The sequence below is a fragment of the Chelonoidis abingdonii genome, chromosome 2 (genome assembly GCF_003597395.2).
Source record: "Chelonoidis abingdonii isolate Lonesome George chromosome 2, CheloAbing_2.0, whole genome shotgun sequence".
In the NCBI taxonomy this organism is placed as follows: Eukaryota; Metazoa; Chordata; order Testudines; family Testudinidae; genus Chelonoidis; species Chelonoidis abingdonii.
In genome coordinates this window covers 267271988-267290553 of record NC_133770.1, presented here as the reverse complement: position 1 = coordinate 267290553, position 18566 = coordinate 267271988, and the positions used below count along the sequence as shown (strand labels likewise).

General features: G+C 37.5%; 1 protein-coding gene across 1 annotated transcript in view; it reads right to left on the bottom strand.

The window, feature by feature from the left end:
* Nucleotides 1-18566, bottom strand: part of ZFPM2 (zinc finger protein, FOG family member 2) — a 485059-nt gene that overhangs the window by 117998 nt on the left and 348495 nt on the right. Inside the window, exon 5 of the mRNA XM_075063183.1 lies at nucleotides 13859-13970. Coding sequence (XP_074919284.1) covers nucleotides 13859-13970 — 112 coding nt within the window. The remainder of the gene's footprint in view (nucleotides 1-13858; nucleotides 13971-18566) is intronic.

Sequence of the window (18566 nt, the reverse complement as noted above, 5' to 3'; positions counted from 1 at the left end):
TTAAAGGGCCCAGATTTTACATTTTGAAGAGATTTCTCTGGAAACAGCCCAAACTGGTAATTCTTAAGATGGTTATCAAAATAATTCCAACTTTTTTTTCCAACCTCTCTACTTAACATCAGAATAAAATGAAGTGTACTTCCATCTCAAAGTAGTTTTGTTTCTTACTAAACTGTTCCTGGAGCACTGGTCCACAAAGCTCTCTGAGGATGGGTATCTGAACATGTAGCCAACTCTTGTTTAGCTCTAATTCATTTCCATTTTAGGAGGGAATGGGAGATAGTCTCAAAGTCATACTTCAGACTGCATTCCACACCCAACTAAACTATTGCAAAATATCATTGTGATTTGATACTTAATTTGCTCCTTTGATAAATATACCATTGAAAGTTATTCACAGAACTGGTTTAGTCTTAACCTGTCAGTCTTATTTTAAGTTTCATTCAATTGTAACTTGAAAATGTATTTAAAAGCACTTGTAATTTAACTCCTTAATACACATATGCAGCCATCATAAGAAAGCAGCCTGTTAACTTTTAAAAGAACAGTTTATTAATAAAGAATTTATAATTGTTATGTTCAGTATACGCCACCCTTCTCATTTTCCAATACTAAAAATTTTTTTTATCTTGTATTTTAATTTCAGTTACCCATCATATAATATCAGTGAACTTTCTGGCTGGCCCAGTTCACTCCCTCATGTCTCATAGGCTTCCGTTCCAACATTCTAACAGATCAGCTGCATTAGTTCATCGTAGTTTCAGAGTTGAAGGTTAGGGCACATCAGTCAATTCCTGTGAACTGAATGATCCTTGGCTTTCTCAAAAATATCTTTGCTCTGCTTTTAAGTAGTTTGTTCTCTGGCCTGATTGTTCAACAACATATTTATTCAGCAATATGTTTACCCATACAATTGTAAAGGGAAACGTTCGCTTAGACAATTATGTGTTATGCTTTACAGAATTATTATTATAAATGTGATATGTTGATTATGGTAATGACAGGGAGCATTGCACATATTATCTGACTATGTTCTTGAATTCCATAAACAAGAAGTAGCAGGGGTTACTAAAATCTTCTGATAGAGTCTGATAGCGTTCTTATTCAGTTGTCCTCTAATTACATCTGAGCTCTTAACATTATTTTTAGATTGGTCCACACCCACCACGCTCCCCAAGATGTAGTTTTTGTTCATGTCCTCAGTTATCCGAATCCTTTTGTCCATTACCTTTTTCTTGAAGAAATGGTGCTTTCCTAATAAATTACTAAATTACTATTACCATTAATACTTTCATTACTTCTAATAGATAGCATTTACAATAGTGCTTGTTTATCCATCAATTTCAAAGCACTTTGCAAAAATAAGTTAAAAACTACTCTCTCTCTCCACTTCTGACTCTTTCCTATGAAGCAATAGATGATTGTTCTTTGGTTTGGGATCATTAAAGAAGAGAGTTGCCTAATAATAAGCAGCTATGGTAAGAGGTTTGTGAAAAGCCTTTTAAGGCTTGATTGAAACATTTCAGACAAGGTCTGACTTCAGCCACTAGACTAGAAAGTATCAAGACAGTTTCTGCTCCAACAGTGAGCTCCAATCCAACACAGTGCCCCCTAGTTCAAAAATATGGATCATCATTGACTCACAGCAACTCTCTACTAAAACTCCTTCAGTATCATAATTTAGCCCAGAAGTGGGCAAACTACAGCTTGCAGGTCACATCCAGCCCGTGGGATGCTCCTGCCTGGCCCCTGAGCTCCTGGCCTGGCAGGCTGTTGGTGTAATGCTCTGGGAGGCCAAGCAGGGCAGCTGCAGAGCTGTGGCCTGACCCGGTGCTCTGTGCTATGCAGTGGAGTGGCTGGCTTCAGCCACCGCCACGTCACTAGCCACCAGTGCTCGAGGGTGCGCAGTAAGGGGGCAGGGAGAATTGGGAGTTGGATAGAGGGCAGGGGAGTTTAGGGTGGTGGTCAGGGGGCAGGTTTGTGGATAGGGGTTGTGGAATGAGGGGGGTTGAATGGGTGCAGGGGTCCCTGAGGGCAGTCAGGAAGGAGGGGGGATTGGATGGGGCATTAGGGGGCAAACAGGGGAAGGGGTTCTGGGGGTGGTCAGGGAGAAGGAGTGGTTGGATAGGGCAAGGGTTCTGGGGAGGCATTTAGGAATGAGAGGAGGGGTTGGATGGGGTAATGGGGGCAGTCAGGGGTGGCAGTTCTGGGGGTGGTCAGGGGACAGGGAGTGGGGGCGGAGGGGATGGGGCAGGAGTCCAGGGAGGGGGGTCATCAGGGGGCAAGAAGCAGGGCAGGGGCCAGGCCACACCTGGCTGTTTGGGGAGGCACAGTCTCCCCTAACCAGCTCTCCATACAATTTCCGAAACCCAACGTGGCCTTCAGGCCAAAAAGTTTGCCCACCCCTGATTTAGCCCATATTTCAAAATCCTCTCTTAATATTGTTCAATCAGGGTGTACTGTAGCTGTTTCTTTGTTGGTGCCACTACTGCTGAGCACACCCTGATCGAATGGAACTGAAAAGAAACAGAAGTCTTTTTCTTCCTTCTGTTTTTACACCACATAAAGAAAATTCATTGTAAGAGAGCTGTTTGGTCCTTCCGAGCACAATCTGCAATAATAGGGAGTCATTATCCATAAGTTTGAGAGATACTTAAGCAGATTGCAGCTTTTCTATACATTTCACTTTCTTTTTTGCAAGTCATGTTTAAACCAGCAGAGGCATCTCTTAGAACTGGGAGAAAAAGAAATTTACATTAAAAGAAAAATTTTTAAGGATTTGTTAACACTATTTATTTCAATAAGTCCACAATCTGTAGCAATCTGTAGGGCGATTGGAAGTCCCACTATGAATGGGAAGCATGCATCTAATCTGGTTGCGGGATTGCATACTGCCTGAATACCACAAGACTTTGCCTTTTGTGTATATATTTTTATTTATATGCATACATATAATTATTATTATTATTGATTTTTGCCCCCAAAATAAGGGTAAAACAGAAAAAAAAAGACAAAAGAAATAAAAATCAAGGAATGGGAAGGGAGAGAAAGGAAGATAGAGAGACAGGGAGGGAAAAGGAGAGCTTTGTTGGTTTCCATTCACTAAGAAATAATCAATGGTTTCTAAAAAGTTAGATCGAGTCTTTTCAAATTCATCCGAGGACTATCTTTTTCTAACTGTTACTTGCTCTTTAGATGCCAGGCTAGCCAAGTCTCTGTAAGAAGCTTCTATCCCTAAAGGCAATCTCTCTTCTATCTAAGCAATGTGATTGGTTTGGCAAGCACTGCTCTAGAGAACCAACCTCCCCGTCTGTTGCAGTTTCCAAGATGATGGGACATATCTCAAAAGACAGTTCTAGGAAGTAATTTTTAAGGAGGTATCTATTATCATATTTATCCTCCTATCTACTTCTAGCCAAATGGACCACATCTTGGGACAACCCCAAAAGTGAGTCAGTGTGGCTCCAGGAGACCCACATCTCCAGCAGCAGTGTGTTTTGGCAAGGTCAGTGCACTGTAACCAACAGGGAGACTAGTATGAAGAAAACAGAATTCTTTGATCCAGCCCTGATGCAGGCAATCTAAAGTAGGGAGGATCTTTTGTTGCCTCTCTTTGAAGCAAGGATGCTATGCTGGGACATGGTGGGAGCAGAAGAGGGCAGTGGACAATGGGTCCTTTTGCTAGGTAGATACACAGGCTGAACCTCCTGCCTCTTGTTGTTGGGTGCAAAGGGGCACCCTCTCCCGCTACAGCCTATAGGCTGTAAAAGAGACAGTGGAGCAGCTAAACAACTACTACACACCAAAATTCCAGGTTATGGTAAGAATACTCCTTTTTTCCCAAAGCCCCTCGTAGCCCATGTAGCCCATTTACTGGGGATTCATGTGGAGAGTATTTGGCCCATAGGCTATAATTATTATTTTTTAATCTTCACCTAATTTTGTTTAGAATTTAGTATGTATTTTTCCATTTCCATAATTGGTTTCAGTTTACTAGCAGAAGCTCTTTTCATGTGATAGAAATGACTGGTTTGTAGTGGATTTCATTATAACTTAGTTAAAAAGAAAGTATACGGTGAGGTATAGATATTCCCTTCTTCACTGACACTTACCATCTCATTGCTGCCTGATGTAGCAGTGGGCTGAAAAAATTACCTCCAGTATGTACAGGGTATGTCCCTTTTGAATTTCCAACATTACATTACATTGGCATGCAATCTAGTAGTAGATGGTAGGCAAACAGGTAAGAGCATGACTCACGTTTGAAAACTGGCTATGTTTTTAAAAAAGATCACAAACTTCCTCATTACAAGAGGTTTTCTAACTTCTTACAGCCCTGAATCCACTTGTAAGGTTAGAAAACATATCTCACAATCCCCACTGTTTCTATGTGATCCATGCATTTCTTTCAGCGTACAAAGTATTTTATCCTTTTTAATACCAACCAGTCTCTTTAAGCTTGTAATTTAACAATAGGAACAAAATGAGCATAAAATGCTTTTCAGAATACCACAGATCCTAAGGATTACTAATTAATAAATTATGTAGGGCCCTATATGTGTTTGGGTAATTTGAGAAGCTAGAAATGCTAGTCATGCCATCACCAGTATAAGCAAGCAAAACAGTCACCTGTTTGAGTTTCCAAATTAACAAAAAAATGAGCATAGTGACCTAATTCTACATCATCTGCCTGAGGTTGATGACTAGAGACCAAAATTCCTTCCTTCATGCAATAACTGACTTATTTGTAACCAGCTAGAAACCAAATACATTCAAGTGATTTCAATGTTTTCTTCCAGGCAGTTATTCTGCCATATACAGTCAATATTTACTTTGTGTTAATTTTCAAACTATTTTTTGGTAGATAAGCATCTTGAATATTATAAAAGAACCTTCTCTTAATTATTATAACCAGGCTTCATGTATTTGGAAGGCAAGGTTGGCAAAGCCTTATATCATACTGACAGTTATCACACAAGACTTTATATAATGGATAAAGAATATATTTCTAGATTTCCCCCCTTCTATTTCTATGTGGCATTCCTGCCACCATTAGTTTCCCTTGTGTCATAAATACAGATTAGCATTATTTGACAGGAATCACTATAAAACAAGCTACCGATAAATCCAGCCCTGTTTCCTTCCACATAAACCTTCTACGGACAGCTCCGATGGGGCTGTTCGAAAACAATGACCAAGTTTGATTTTAGGCTTCTAGGTCATGGTTTCACCTTGACAACAGCTCTTTCATTTCAAGCAATAACATTTGCCAGGATCCCTAAGGTGCTTTCATTTTTGTCAAGAACTGGAAAAATAACCTATGAAAAAATGATAAATCTTAATTCACAAGCTGCAGGACTATCTTTGTGTCTCCAGCACAAAACTTCAAATCCAATCCAAGAACTGGATGTGTATTAGAAGTCTTCAGATTTAAACCTTGTCCACCATGATCAAACTGGATTTATGGAGCATCAACTCTCCAGACACCATCCAGCAGCTTATTAATTTAATAGACTCCTGTCCATTTCATGATGTTCCTGCCCTGACAGTCTCTCAAGATAAGGCGAAAGCCTTTTGACAGGACAGAGTGCATATATATTTTCTTCTGTTTTCTTGTGGATGGGGTTGTCAACAACTTGAAATGTGTGGCTCAGCAAATTTGTTTTTCCCCCCTTGTAGCTTTGCAGGGAAGATGACAGCCAACATTCTGTAAACTAGAGGGGTCATGAGGCCTGTGGTTTCCCCCAACCCCAAGTATTTATTTAGCATAACGGTCTGCAAAATAAAAGTGAACCGAGTAAAAGGAAAATAAATTACATTTCATAACCAGTGTGGACAGGCGCAGGGAATTGACAAAGGCTCTTATTAAGTACCAATTCTTTCCCTTGAAACTTATTTAGAAAAATCAGGGGGAAATATATTGAGGTTAATAACAGAAATCTTTTCATGATTATCTTGTTTAATTTTTGCAGGTGGATCTAAATTTGAAGAAGTATTTATTTTCACAAGGCTCCAGTGAGCAATGCAAACTGTGCTTGTTTCCTGTGCCCAAGATACACTCATGGGTGAGCATAAGAGTTAATGTCCTAGTTCATGGCATTGTTTGTTGCTCCACTCCCAAAGTCTACTACTCCATGCAAGTCATATGTCAGTGTTCTGTAGCTAACCCTCCCTGAAAATAAAAGGAATTCAGCTCTCAAAGAACAAAATAAATGTCCCAATATTTGTGAGAGAGCACAGCAAAAATTTGCACATACTACCAAAAAAGAAAACAACCCAAAATTAATATATGGCATGGCTGACATTTCAATGAAATGCACAAATAATAAATTGCTTGATGAAGGAATTATATAAGTTCTTTTGTGCTGCATTTCTGGACAAGCAAAATACATGACAAACATGTAGAGGGACTGGAAGAATTAAGTGTGTGATTTTAGGTAAATGCAGCAGACACATAATAGAGATATACTGTACAGACTTTCTGAGGTCATTCACAGGACCCTATCCTCTTCACATTTCATTCCCTACAGTGAAACCAGTTGACAAGCATATTAAGTAAAAAATGAAAGATAAAGTATTTGTTGTACTCTCTTCCTCAAACCTCAGTCTTTCTCTGTTTTTGGATTGCGAGTTCCGTGGGGCAGGTACTGTTTATGCCTTCTTGTCTCTCTGGAATGCACCCAAGAGACAGTGGGTGCCATCATAAATAAACAATAAATACAATATCTTGCCCTGCTTGCTGATGCCACATGGGGTGTAGCAGGGGTGAGTGTGCGTAAAGTTCCTTGGTCAACCTGCCAGCTCAATGATTCTCCAAAAAGGAGCAGCACGAATGCTGCCCTTCCAGTACATTCTTTCTACTTGTCATGGCCCATGTGCTAACCCTTCTCTTAGTGGTCATGAGGGTATACTGCCCTAGTGCTAAATGGGTGGGAAAGAATCTCAGGCCCCATCCCTCCAACACACGTCAGCTATTCAGAGAAGGATTGGGCATTGCTATTATTATACATATACACTGCACACACATTCAATCTTATTTTTTTTCCTGACAACAGCATTTTACAATTTATAAGAGTGTTACGAAGAAATAAATTTGAACACGCACACTTTCACACACAAATAGCCAATAAGAAGTCTGCCAATAAGAAACATCACAGAAAGCATGTTTACCTAATAGAGGCTGTCCATGGGGGCTAACATTCTCTCAACAGATACTACATTCTGATTGTCTACACAGAACATAACGGTTTACATTTATACATATAGGGATTTAAACAAAATATGCTTTTAATAATATGTGAAAGAACACCTAGAATTCTGAAGTATATGCTCCAAAGTTAACCTTTGACCTATTAAAAAATTTCCCTTTGACCCACAACAAAATACACTCATATCCTAAGAATATTTGACCTATACCTCATGATGCTATGTGTCTGTACAGCAATTTAGCATTGTATTGGCTGAAATTGCAAAATGCATTTGGTACTGGAAAACCCTCTTGCGGGAGAAAGCTATAGTATCAAGAATTTCACAGAACAACTACAGAAAAGTAATCTCATGTCACTATACAAAAAAATTAAAATTCCTCCTATTGTAAAGTGGCCTTCACTACAAAGGTAAAATAGACTAAATTTTCTTTAAACAAGAAAAGTTTATTAAAAATAATATTCAGTTCTGTATGGCAGAGTAACTTAGCCCTTTTACAACAGTTGTATATCTTCAAAACATTGTATACATATTAGCTAACTATCTAATTAACTCTCACAGCACACTAGTGAGGTCGGTATAGAGGTATTGTTTACAGACTAAGACACATAAAGGTTAAGAGACTTGCCCAAGGGCACACATCAAGTCATTAGCAGAGCTGAAATTAGAATTCATGAGAGTCTGGTACCCGGTTCTGTCCCCTAGCCTATACTATTTTTTTTAACAGTGCCTATTTATAAATTCGCTACGTGGCACAATTTTAGTGTGGGTGTCTGTCGTTTTAACTAATCTCATCCTGTAAATCTACCCTAGCAGACTTGTTCACCATTATGATCAGAGAATAGACGTTTTGCGGCAGCTTTTAATAGTAACATCTGTTTGAACAACAAGCATCCAAGCCTTAGCTATGTGGTGAATCATTCCTCAACAGATTTTTTTTTCTTTTCCGTTTTTGTATTTACAATAATAAAATGAAGCATTATTAGTTCTTACCCTAAGGCAACGTCGTTTCTACCTGGGATTTTGTATTTTGTCTTAGACTCTCAGGTTACAGTGATTGCAGTTTCACTTGTGGAGGAATACAGGTTTTCAAGGTATTTAATACCACATATCAAACAGTACTGGGGCAATTAACAATATCACTCTGTAGAATTATTTACAAACAAATCATTAATAATTTTTGAATACCAATGGAGTAAGAACAAATGTTTTTTTCTGCTGCATCCTCTTAGTAATAACTAAGGGCATAAACTACTCAGTCAGGACAGACAGAGAATGAAATAACATCAGTAAATCACTAACAAAAATGTAAAAATAACCAATGTATAACATGAAATAAAATGACAGAAGGCTCAAGAAACATTTGAGCTGTTGTTGCTGTACAACTGAGCCAGTAGATGGCTCTTTTTCAGTAGCTCTAAGGCCAGTCGGCCAGTATTCCTGACCTCAACCATTCCTGAAGAACATGGCAATTTGAATCAAAATTATAGTTTTAAAAGCAGCCATTTTATGATCTTTGGTTTCCAATACAAACATGCTCCACAGCTCCTATGTGAACTTTAGACACCCTCAGTCTTATGCAGCATAGTCAAGCAGTCTTCGACATATATTAAACATGTTGGTTTTACTGCATGGAGTTATCCTGTGGTGCTCTGCAATCAATTACTGTTATACTACCATCATTAATAATTTTCTTAATGAAAATGATTCTGTTGATCTCCGTTGTATTTTAATTATCAGAGTTAAGCATAATTACACTGCAGCTCTGAGCTGGCATGTAGACTCCTTTAGGGCGCAATTTTGTTTTAACACACTGATAATGTAATTTTACATTGTGTCAGTTGTTTAGTTATTATCCAGTCATACAATTCCACTGTATTCCTGATAACAGATAATAACCTTAGCACCTCCTATATCCTGAAGTCATTTAAGAAGCAATATTGGAATCTCACAACTCACTAACTTAATCGCCTTATGATTTTATAATTCCCACAGCTAAATATTTGTACAGGCACCCTGTTTTAACAATGCCACTAAACATACAGTATCCATACGTTCCATATGAAAGTGAGAGTGGTTTAAGTAATGCACCTAAAATGTGTGTATGTGACTGTGCATTGCAGTCTGTGCAACTGAATTTTGCATATTGTTTCTATTCTCTTATTTTGAGTCCCATTTAATTTGCTTAAATTCCTAACAGCCCTTTCTTAGCTTATGGATGTATTCATAGATCCAATTTTATAGCTCTCCTAAATTTTTGCATAATCCTGTGTTAGGCATGGCTGCTTCTCAAGTACACTAAGTTGCTATGAACATACAGTTCATGCATAAATACCATCTCGGTCTGTTTCAAGAGCAGCTGTATTTTGAATCATTCAACCTCTGTTGTTTGAAAGAACACATTTGAAAAAGTCTATGTAAAGCACAATTCCTAAAATCTGTTTTAAAATTTTTATTATTATGTATTGGAGAGTTCTTAAACCACTGAAGAGTTTATCTTTTGTGGTTTCTAAGTAATCATTAAAACAAATTAAACCGGACATTTTGGATTTAAATGTAGTTTTAAAATAGTCTTCTCTTGTCTTTTAATCTAAGTTTACATTATACAAAAATAAGAGAAATGTAAATGGACTGAAAAAAGTGTAGTTGCTTAAACTGTATTAATTGGACACTTTTTGCTTTCACCATTAGTCTTAATGCTAATACACACATGACCTGAAAGGATACTAATATCATTGCCTTCAAACCTTGAATGATTAGCTATTTTCTTATTCATAGTCTGCTCACACTGAGTATTTTCTGATGCACAGTTTAGTTAATGAGAGTTAAACAGAGACACCCAAACATTAAAAATACAAGCGACCTATGTACTGGAATTTGCAAACGTCATAGGTCAGTATTTGGAAACTGAGTATGCATTCCACTATATAAACATAAGGAAGCCTGTGTTTCCTATATCCAACCCTATATCTATAAATAAACGTATAAAATTCATGTTCACTCACCAAGCACAAATACTGCAGAAAATTTCCAAGGCAAAAAGGAGAGTTAGGTGACCTACTCCCATTGGCTTTTGATGGGAGTTGAGCACCCACCTCCCCTTTGTGCCTTTGAACATCTCCCCTACACCTTCTATTTGCAGTATGAACATTACTTTAATTATTACAGCCTCTAATCACCAGGCAATCAAGAATGTCATTCCTATGTTCTTACAGCATACTTGGGGGCAAAACTCTGTTCTCAGATGCACAAAAAACTAGAGATGAATGCAACTTCTGAGTGCAAAATTTGACCCTAAATTTTTAACATTAGCTGATTTTCAGCCATATTTTGCTTTTAGGAATGTGCCAGCTTAGTGTGCTCATCTTATCTTGAGTATACTGAGAATAACCTCTGACACATGACCTAATCAGCCCACACTGGGTTTAATTAACTACTTTCTAAAATGACAATGGGCAGTTATGAAAAACCACCATAGCCACCCAAAAAACTGCAACATAACATCAAATTACAATCTCATGACACCTAACACTATTATATTTGAACACAAATCAAGGCAATGTAATCTGAAATGTAATGCAAATTGAAGAAAGAAGCATTATTGTATATTTATTTATTTTGAGAATATTATATTTGGCATTGTTTTAAGGTCCAGTCCCATAAATCCTTCTGACTCAGAAAACTCATTGCATGCCATTGTGTTCCAGGCACTTAGAATTTACAGGATTGGGTGCTTAATGAACCACAGAATACCCAACTCAAACTGTGCAGCGGGTAGAGAATGCAGCAAATGTTCCACATATATATAATCTATTTTGCAAATTCAATTAATTTAGTTTCAGATTTGTAATTTACAATTCCAATTATGATTCAGACTTTTGTCATCTATTTTGTAACAATATGTGTTACATAATACAGCTGGGATATCAACGTTTCTCTTGGACAGTACAGAAGATACCTTGCAATACAATTCTGTAGAGCTAAACTTTTAATACCATGTGACCATGTATTGAAATGTGAAATAAAAAATATAATAATTTAAGTGAAATAGGGGGCATTTTAATTAAATAAACAATGTTTTCTTTCATTCAGAGTAGTTGTACATCATACTGAATAAGTTTACCTTATTCCAAAACTCCTCCATGTTACTATAGATGTGTTCATGTAGATGTAATGTATCTGTATAATCAATCAGTTAATGCTTGTTAAGTATTGTATATGTACTAAGTATTATAATATTTACAGCAGGCTTATGTACTTGACAAGACACTGTCTTATGGGAATTCTCAGAAGATATGTAAAAGTGAAAGAAAATTCCTATTATAACAGAAAGTTTCTACAATAAAAAGTTTGTCCACGAAGCAGGTTTAACACTATTCAAAATAAATTGCAGTTTGAATGCATAAGAAGCTCTGCCATACCACACACACAATACTTCAGAAATTTTCCCACTTGGGCAGTTCATCACAGTACTCCTAAAGAAGCATGACTGGATCCCCTTCTAGATTTGGACCCACTTCTGTGGTATTTCAGGTATTGCAGGTTACAGAACTAATGTACTGGTGGTTTGTAATTATAACAGAAAGAATTTGTAAGACCCTGGCGTGCAACTCATTTTGAACATGCTAATTCCCTGTTTTCAGCATTTCAACTTTCAAAGGCTCATGGCAGTTTAAAAGCAATCCTCTTATAAGTATATAAATTGCAATGATTATAGGAACAAGTTGTAATTGTTTCTAGTAAGTTTTTAGGAGTCTTTGATGTTATGATTAGTGTTTTCTATGTTAATATATTGATATGGGGGCTTATTTGCCTGGATGCTGAAATGGTCACTAGGTTGTCACAGTAAACAAATCTTTGATCTCAGTAGGTCTATCTGGTTAGACATAAAATCTAAAAGAAATTAAACAAGAGCAGTACAAGTTCTGAAGTATTCACAAAGCATTGAGATTGGGGAGTTGAACACAAGGATAGAGAATCATAGTTTTGCAACCAGATCTTGCTTGGGAAAGCCAAAAACAGCAACAGCTGATGGGTTGTTCCCATGCCATGTACTGCTTTTCCTATAATGCTGTAACATATCCATGGTTGCACACGGAGACATCATGTATCATGGTTGCTGATTATACCACACACCTGGCATTGTGGATTGAACTCAGAACCTTTTGCTCCAAAAGTCTTTACATCTTGAGCTAAAATAGATATTACGTATGGGAATAATAAGACACATATCTGGGCTTGGCAGGCTTAGATTTTTTATCGGTAAGTGTCAGTAAATACTGATTTCACCGTACACATGCAAACCGTCAAAAAAAATAATTCCATCAATAGTAATTGAAATGTACACATAGGCAAAGTAAGAAAAATGCTGCTTGATAAGTTAATAGAGGTTGATTTCAGTATATTTACTTTGCATATTTTGACATCTGATGTTGACAGTTTATGGGTTTTGTTGTGTTTTAGCAGTTTTAAAGCTTTAACTTTTTGAATCTTAACAACTACTGTCATTAAATTATTATTGTCTGACCTGCCCATTGATTTCCCAGAACTATGAACAATTAAACTGATAAAAACTGGAAAAAAAAATGATTAAACCCCATTATTTTGCACAGCTGTGAAAATTTAATTGATAAAAATAGAAAAATGCTTAAAAATAAACACTGATTTATCTGTTGAAATTATATATATACATTAATTTATATATATAAACATGATTTCTGCCAAGCCTACTTGGATCATTTTTGTGCGGCTGCAAAGCAGTCACACTCACTTGAGCAGGCCTGACTTTCCATCCCAAAGAGGGCAGTGGTATGCATTCTAGTTCATCCACCCATTACAATATGACATCACGATGCTCTATCTTGGTACAGAAAATTTACCAAAAATAACTTCAACATAGTTTGATGTCACATTCTGAAACGACAAAGGCAATGACCCTGCAAGCTAGCTGCTGTTATTTTCTATTATCATGCAGGCATGAATTCTTAATCCATGTAATGGTTTCAATGGTAATATATTTTACTGGACCAACTTCTGTTGGTGGGAGAGGCAAGCTTTCAAGACACACAGAGCTCTTGTTTAAGATCTTTCTCAGAGGTAAAAAGAGCTATGTGTGGCTCAAAAGCTTGTATCTTTCACCAACAGAAGTTGGTCCATCAAAAGCTATTACCTCACCTACTTTGTCTCTCTAATATCCTGGGACTCACACAACTACTTCTACACTGCATACAAGATTTCACGTAACAATCTGCAGTATAATATGCCATGGAGCAATGCAAGCTGATTTGATATGTAAAAAGCCAGGGAGAACTTACTTAGAGAGTATACACATAATATGGATCTAATATTTCCCTGAGGCCTTGACTCTGAGGATGAAATGAGCATGATATTTTATATGTGGCATCTACCTTAGTAGTAGTGACTCTCTGCTTCAAAAACATTTAATATATTAGACAGAGTGTGGTGGTTTCATTATTAAAAGACAGCAAAATAATTTTATTTAAGATGTGAAGTAGAGGAATAAGAAATACTTATATACAAGACAAGGGAAACATACACTGCTCCAATTTGCTTTCTCTTATGCAATGGGTATGTTTCAATGCTGTCATTAATTCCTTGCAAAGAAAGGAGAAGAAAATCAGCTTGTGTTTACCTTTGCTGTACATGATGCAGTTGTTTTTGTTGTCTTCTACTCCTTGCCAAGTCACATCCAGCAACCACTTGGGGCCAGCAGTCAGCACCATAGGGACTGGAACCTTTGTCTTCTGCAGAAAGGATGATAATAAATAGATGCCGTTTGCTTGTGTTGATTAAGAACTTGAATACTAATAGTAATAATCATTTTATTTGCAAACAGCTAAATCTCCAAACCCATAAGCCAAGGTCTTATTCCCTAGCCTCAGGATATTTTTTAAAAAGATACAAGCAGTAAGGCTTTAGTGCTTTCACTGATCTGAATGGTGGAATTATTATCAAGGATTTTTCTGAATGATATTGGATCAGATCTCCAAGATTAGGCAGATCTCTGGTGGCTCAGAATTATAAAGGGAATGCAGATGACTTTTACAGCAAAGAGCTAAGTGTTTAGAAGTGAACTTTAGACACATTGTACTTCATTATCAATAGGATCTCACTATTTCCTGAAACAGACAGGAAAGAATTTAAAGAATCAGTATCCATTTCAAAGACATGTCCTGGGTAACATTTATATTATAGGGAAATTATTCCGAATGGATAATGTAATTTCCCCCCATTTGCTAAGTGTTGATGTGCAATTTTACTATGGCTGAAATAATAATCATGCTAATGATTCACTACACAGGGTCTCCAAAAGTCTGTAAAAGAGGTAGTGTGAATGAATTCAAATCAGAGGCATTAAAGCATGACATCGCCAGTTCTAAAGACACAGAGGGGCAAGGAGATACACACGGATAGTTTTAACAAAAATATGTCCAGTGTACATTTTAGATTCTATACTCATAGGGTTTGGATTTAAGAAAGTACAGTACAAGTACCCAAATTATTTGTGCTTAACTCTTTTCATAAATCTAATAGCAAAAAACTGACTGATCTGGAATTTAGTAAGCCTTATCATGAGTGCCCTTTCATTGAATGGTAGTGAAACGCTGTTTAGACTTTTATCATTCAGAGTCCTTTTCCTGTATATCAAACATTATGAAACCACAACACGGAGTATAGAGTACAATAAAAGGGTCTCAAGGTAATTTTTAACTGAAATTTTTTTACCTAGATATAATTCTGTACAAGAGACTCCAAACCTTTCTGGGAGAATTTCTCCAGTTAGTGCCAGTAATGGTTCACTTGAGATTTTCCAGTGATTTCAAATATCTAAGGAGCTGGAAAACCATGTGGTCACATGGAAATTCCAGATGCACAGACATTTATTGAGTATTATAGAAATTTACTGAACTATTTTAAGAGGTACAATCGAGTGCAGACTACTTGCAAATAAAATGAGAAGATTATAAAGGATTTTATTTATATAAGGAAATATTAGCTTATATGAATCCATACTGAATATCATAATACTTTTTATTGAAGACATATTGCCACTGCTATGATGATCCCCCCACAACACACCTTTCAAGAGACATGGGTCTTGCATATGCCTCTCACAACATGTGATGTACCTCATCCAGTGCACCAAATACCCCAAGAACAACAACGTGGGTGAAATCAGACAATCACAGCGCTCTTGAATGAACTCACACAGAAAGATGATAAAAGACAAAAACTCTCTATCATCCATGAGTGAACACTTTTCAGAAAGTGATCACCCAGTGCTGGGTTTATAGTGGCTCCATGAAGCCAGCCCATGCTTAGAAGGGGCCCCGACCTGCTCCTCTTGCACTGTGCCCCAAGACCCCACTGGCTCCCCTTACCCACCACTTGCTCCTCTCGGTGTGCCTGCCCGCTGGTTGAGGACTCATCTCCACCCCCTGACCTCACACCCTGCTCCTCTCAGCCCCCTGGCCAGAAGTCTACACAACACAGTGAAACAGACCTGCAGTCTGAGCCTCCTTAGCGAGCCCAAGTTGGCCACAGATTTTTCTTTGTTGTGCAAAAATACCCTGAGTACCTCTTCCAGACCTGAAGAAGAGCTCTGATGTGTAGCTCAAAAGCTTGTCTCTTCCACCAACAGAAGTTGGTCCAATAAATGATATTACCTCACCCATCTCGTCTCTCTGATAATATTTTTTGATCTTCTTGGGTCAGCTTTGATCATATCACTGTACAGCACTGTTGCACTGAACCTAATATTCTTTTGTTTATGTGTATTTTATCTTTCGTATTCTGTATGTAAATGTTCATCCATAGGTTTTTACTTTTTCCATGTGTGCTATATTACATTATTTGCTTTTCCAGACTAACAACTGGAACAACTTAGACAACTAAGATATACAAATGCAGAAGTTGTGGCTAGTATGTACAGTATGTGGGGAACTGTGATGCAAATTTTATCGTCATTACATAGATTTGGAATATGGATTTAAAGCAATGATTAGATTTGACTAGTTGAGATTTTTTGATTATGTTATGCCCCTATTTAAATCACTAACAAGCCATATGTATGACAATACCAGTTATGTAATCAGAGCATGCCATTTACATAACGATCCTGCAAACAGACATTATATAAATGAGACATGCAGGGAAGAAACAACAAAAAGAGGGAAAGACAATCAAATCATTAACCCTTCCCTCTACTATTATAAACAAAATATGAGCCTGATTTTCTTTCACACTAAAATAATTTTACACTGCTGGGGCGATGAAAAATGGCCTTTGTATACATAAGAATCAGGCCTGTATGTGTTTAAAATCACTACAAGCTTTAGCAGCAAAGTCAGCCTGCAGTCAATGGGAGCTGAGTGTGCTCAGCAGCTCGTAGGATCAACTCCTGATTTAAGTTCACATTGTTGTTTGTTTCTCTTATCCAGTAAGTGCAGAAAAGGACACACATTTACTGTTCTCCAAGTTCCAGCTTCCACTTCCGCAACTCTCCTGACTTTTCTCTTTTCGGACATCTGACCTTTCATTCCTTTCCTCCTCACCTAGACTTTCTGTTGTGCCTCAAGTGGCTGTTATTACTATTTGCATTAAAGTTGTGCCTAGAGGCCCCAATCAATATCAGGGCCTATTTGTGCTTGGCATAGCAAGAGACAATCCCTGTCCCCAGCAGTTTATAATTTAAATAGACAAGACAGGTGAAGGGTGAGAAAAAGGAAGTGTTATCACCCCCCTTTACTGGCCTTGTGAAAGCGGGGTAAGGGGAGAGAAGCTGTAGATGTGATAGCTTGATTTTAGTAAGGCTTATGACATTCCATAAGTGAACTAGGGAAATGTGGTCTAGATGAAATTACTATAAAGTGGATGCAAAACTGGTTGAAAAACCAAACTGAAGCGTAGTTATTAATTGTTTACTGTCAAACTGGGGGAACGTATCTAGTGAGGCTCTGCTGGGGTCTGTCCTGGGTCTGTACTGCTCAATTTTTTCATTGATGAAGTGAAGAGCATACTTATAAAATTTGCTGCGAAGGAGTGCTAGTCCTTTGAAGGACAGGGTTAGAATTCAAAACAACCTTGACAAATTGATGTCTGAAATCTTGTCTGAAATCAACAAGATAAAATTCAATAAAGACAAGTGCAATGTACTAGACTTAGGAAGAAAAAGTCAAATGCACAATTACAAAATGGGGAATAATTAGTTAGGCAGTAGTACAGGTGAAAAAGATCTGGAGTTATAGTGGATCACAAACTGAATATGAATAAAAAATGTGATGCAGTTGGCTAATTCATTCTGGGTATATTAACAGGAGTGTTGTATGTAAGACAAGGGAGGTAATTGTCCTGCTCTATTCGGCACTGGTGAGGTCTCAGCTGAAGTCCTGGCTGCCACACTTTAAGAATGATGTGGACAAACTGGTGAAAGTCCAGAGAAGAACAAAAATGATAAAAAAAGTTTAGAAAACCTAACTGATGAGGAAAGGTTAAAAAAACTGGGCATATTTAGTCTTGAAAGAAAGAAAAATTAGGGGGATCTGAGAACAGTCTTCAAATATGTTAAGGGTTGTTATAAAGAGAATGGTGATCAATTGTTCTCCGTGTCCACTGAAAGTAGGACAAGAATCAATGGGTTTAGTCTGCAGCAAGAGAGATTCAGTTAGATATTAGGACAAGCTGTCATAAGTAGATAGGTAAGGTAAGGGTTAAGTTTCTTTTACCTGGAAAGGGTAACCAAACACCTGACCAGAGGACCAATCAGAGAACTGGATTGTTTAAAGTCAGGGGCGGGAATTTGTATACTCGGGGTCTTTTTTGTTTTCTCGGCTGTGAGTAAACAAGGTTTCCTCCTAACTCCTTCTTATCTCAAATATTATACCAAAAGTCTGTGAGTACAAAGGAACCCAAAGCAATTCGGCTGTGAGGAGCTTTGGGTTGTATTTACAGATGTGGATTGCTGGGTCTTTGTTGTTCCTCGGCTGTGAGGAACAAGCTACCTTACTGATTCCAATCTTCTTCTCATTCTACTAAGGGGCAGTGAGTACAAACCGAGAACAAAGTAAAATCGGCTATGATATGCTTTGCTTTGTACTTACTGTGTGTGATTGCTGGTCTATTTAAATTGGCTATTTTTTAAATCAGACTGGGGTATTCAGATTTTCTTAAGTAGGAGCCTGTATAAATGTTTATGCAAGTTATTAGTCTGTATTGTCTCTTTTTCTATATAAAGCTTTCTTTTTTTTAAAACTTGTGGAAGTTTCTTTTTCTAGTAAGGCAGAGAAAGTGAAACCTCTGTATCAGGTACCTGTCTCCCTCACGGGAAGGCAGGCACGGGG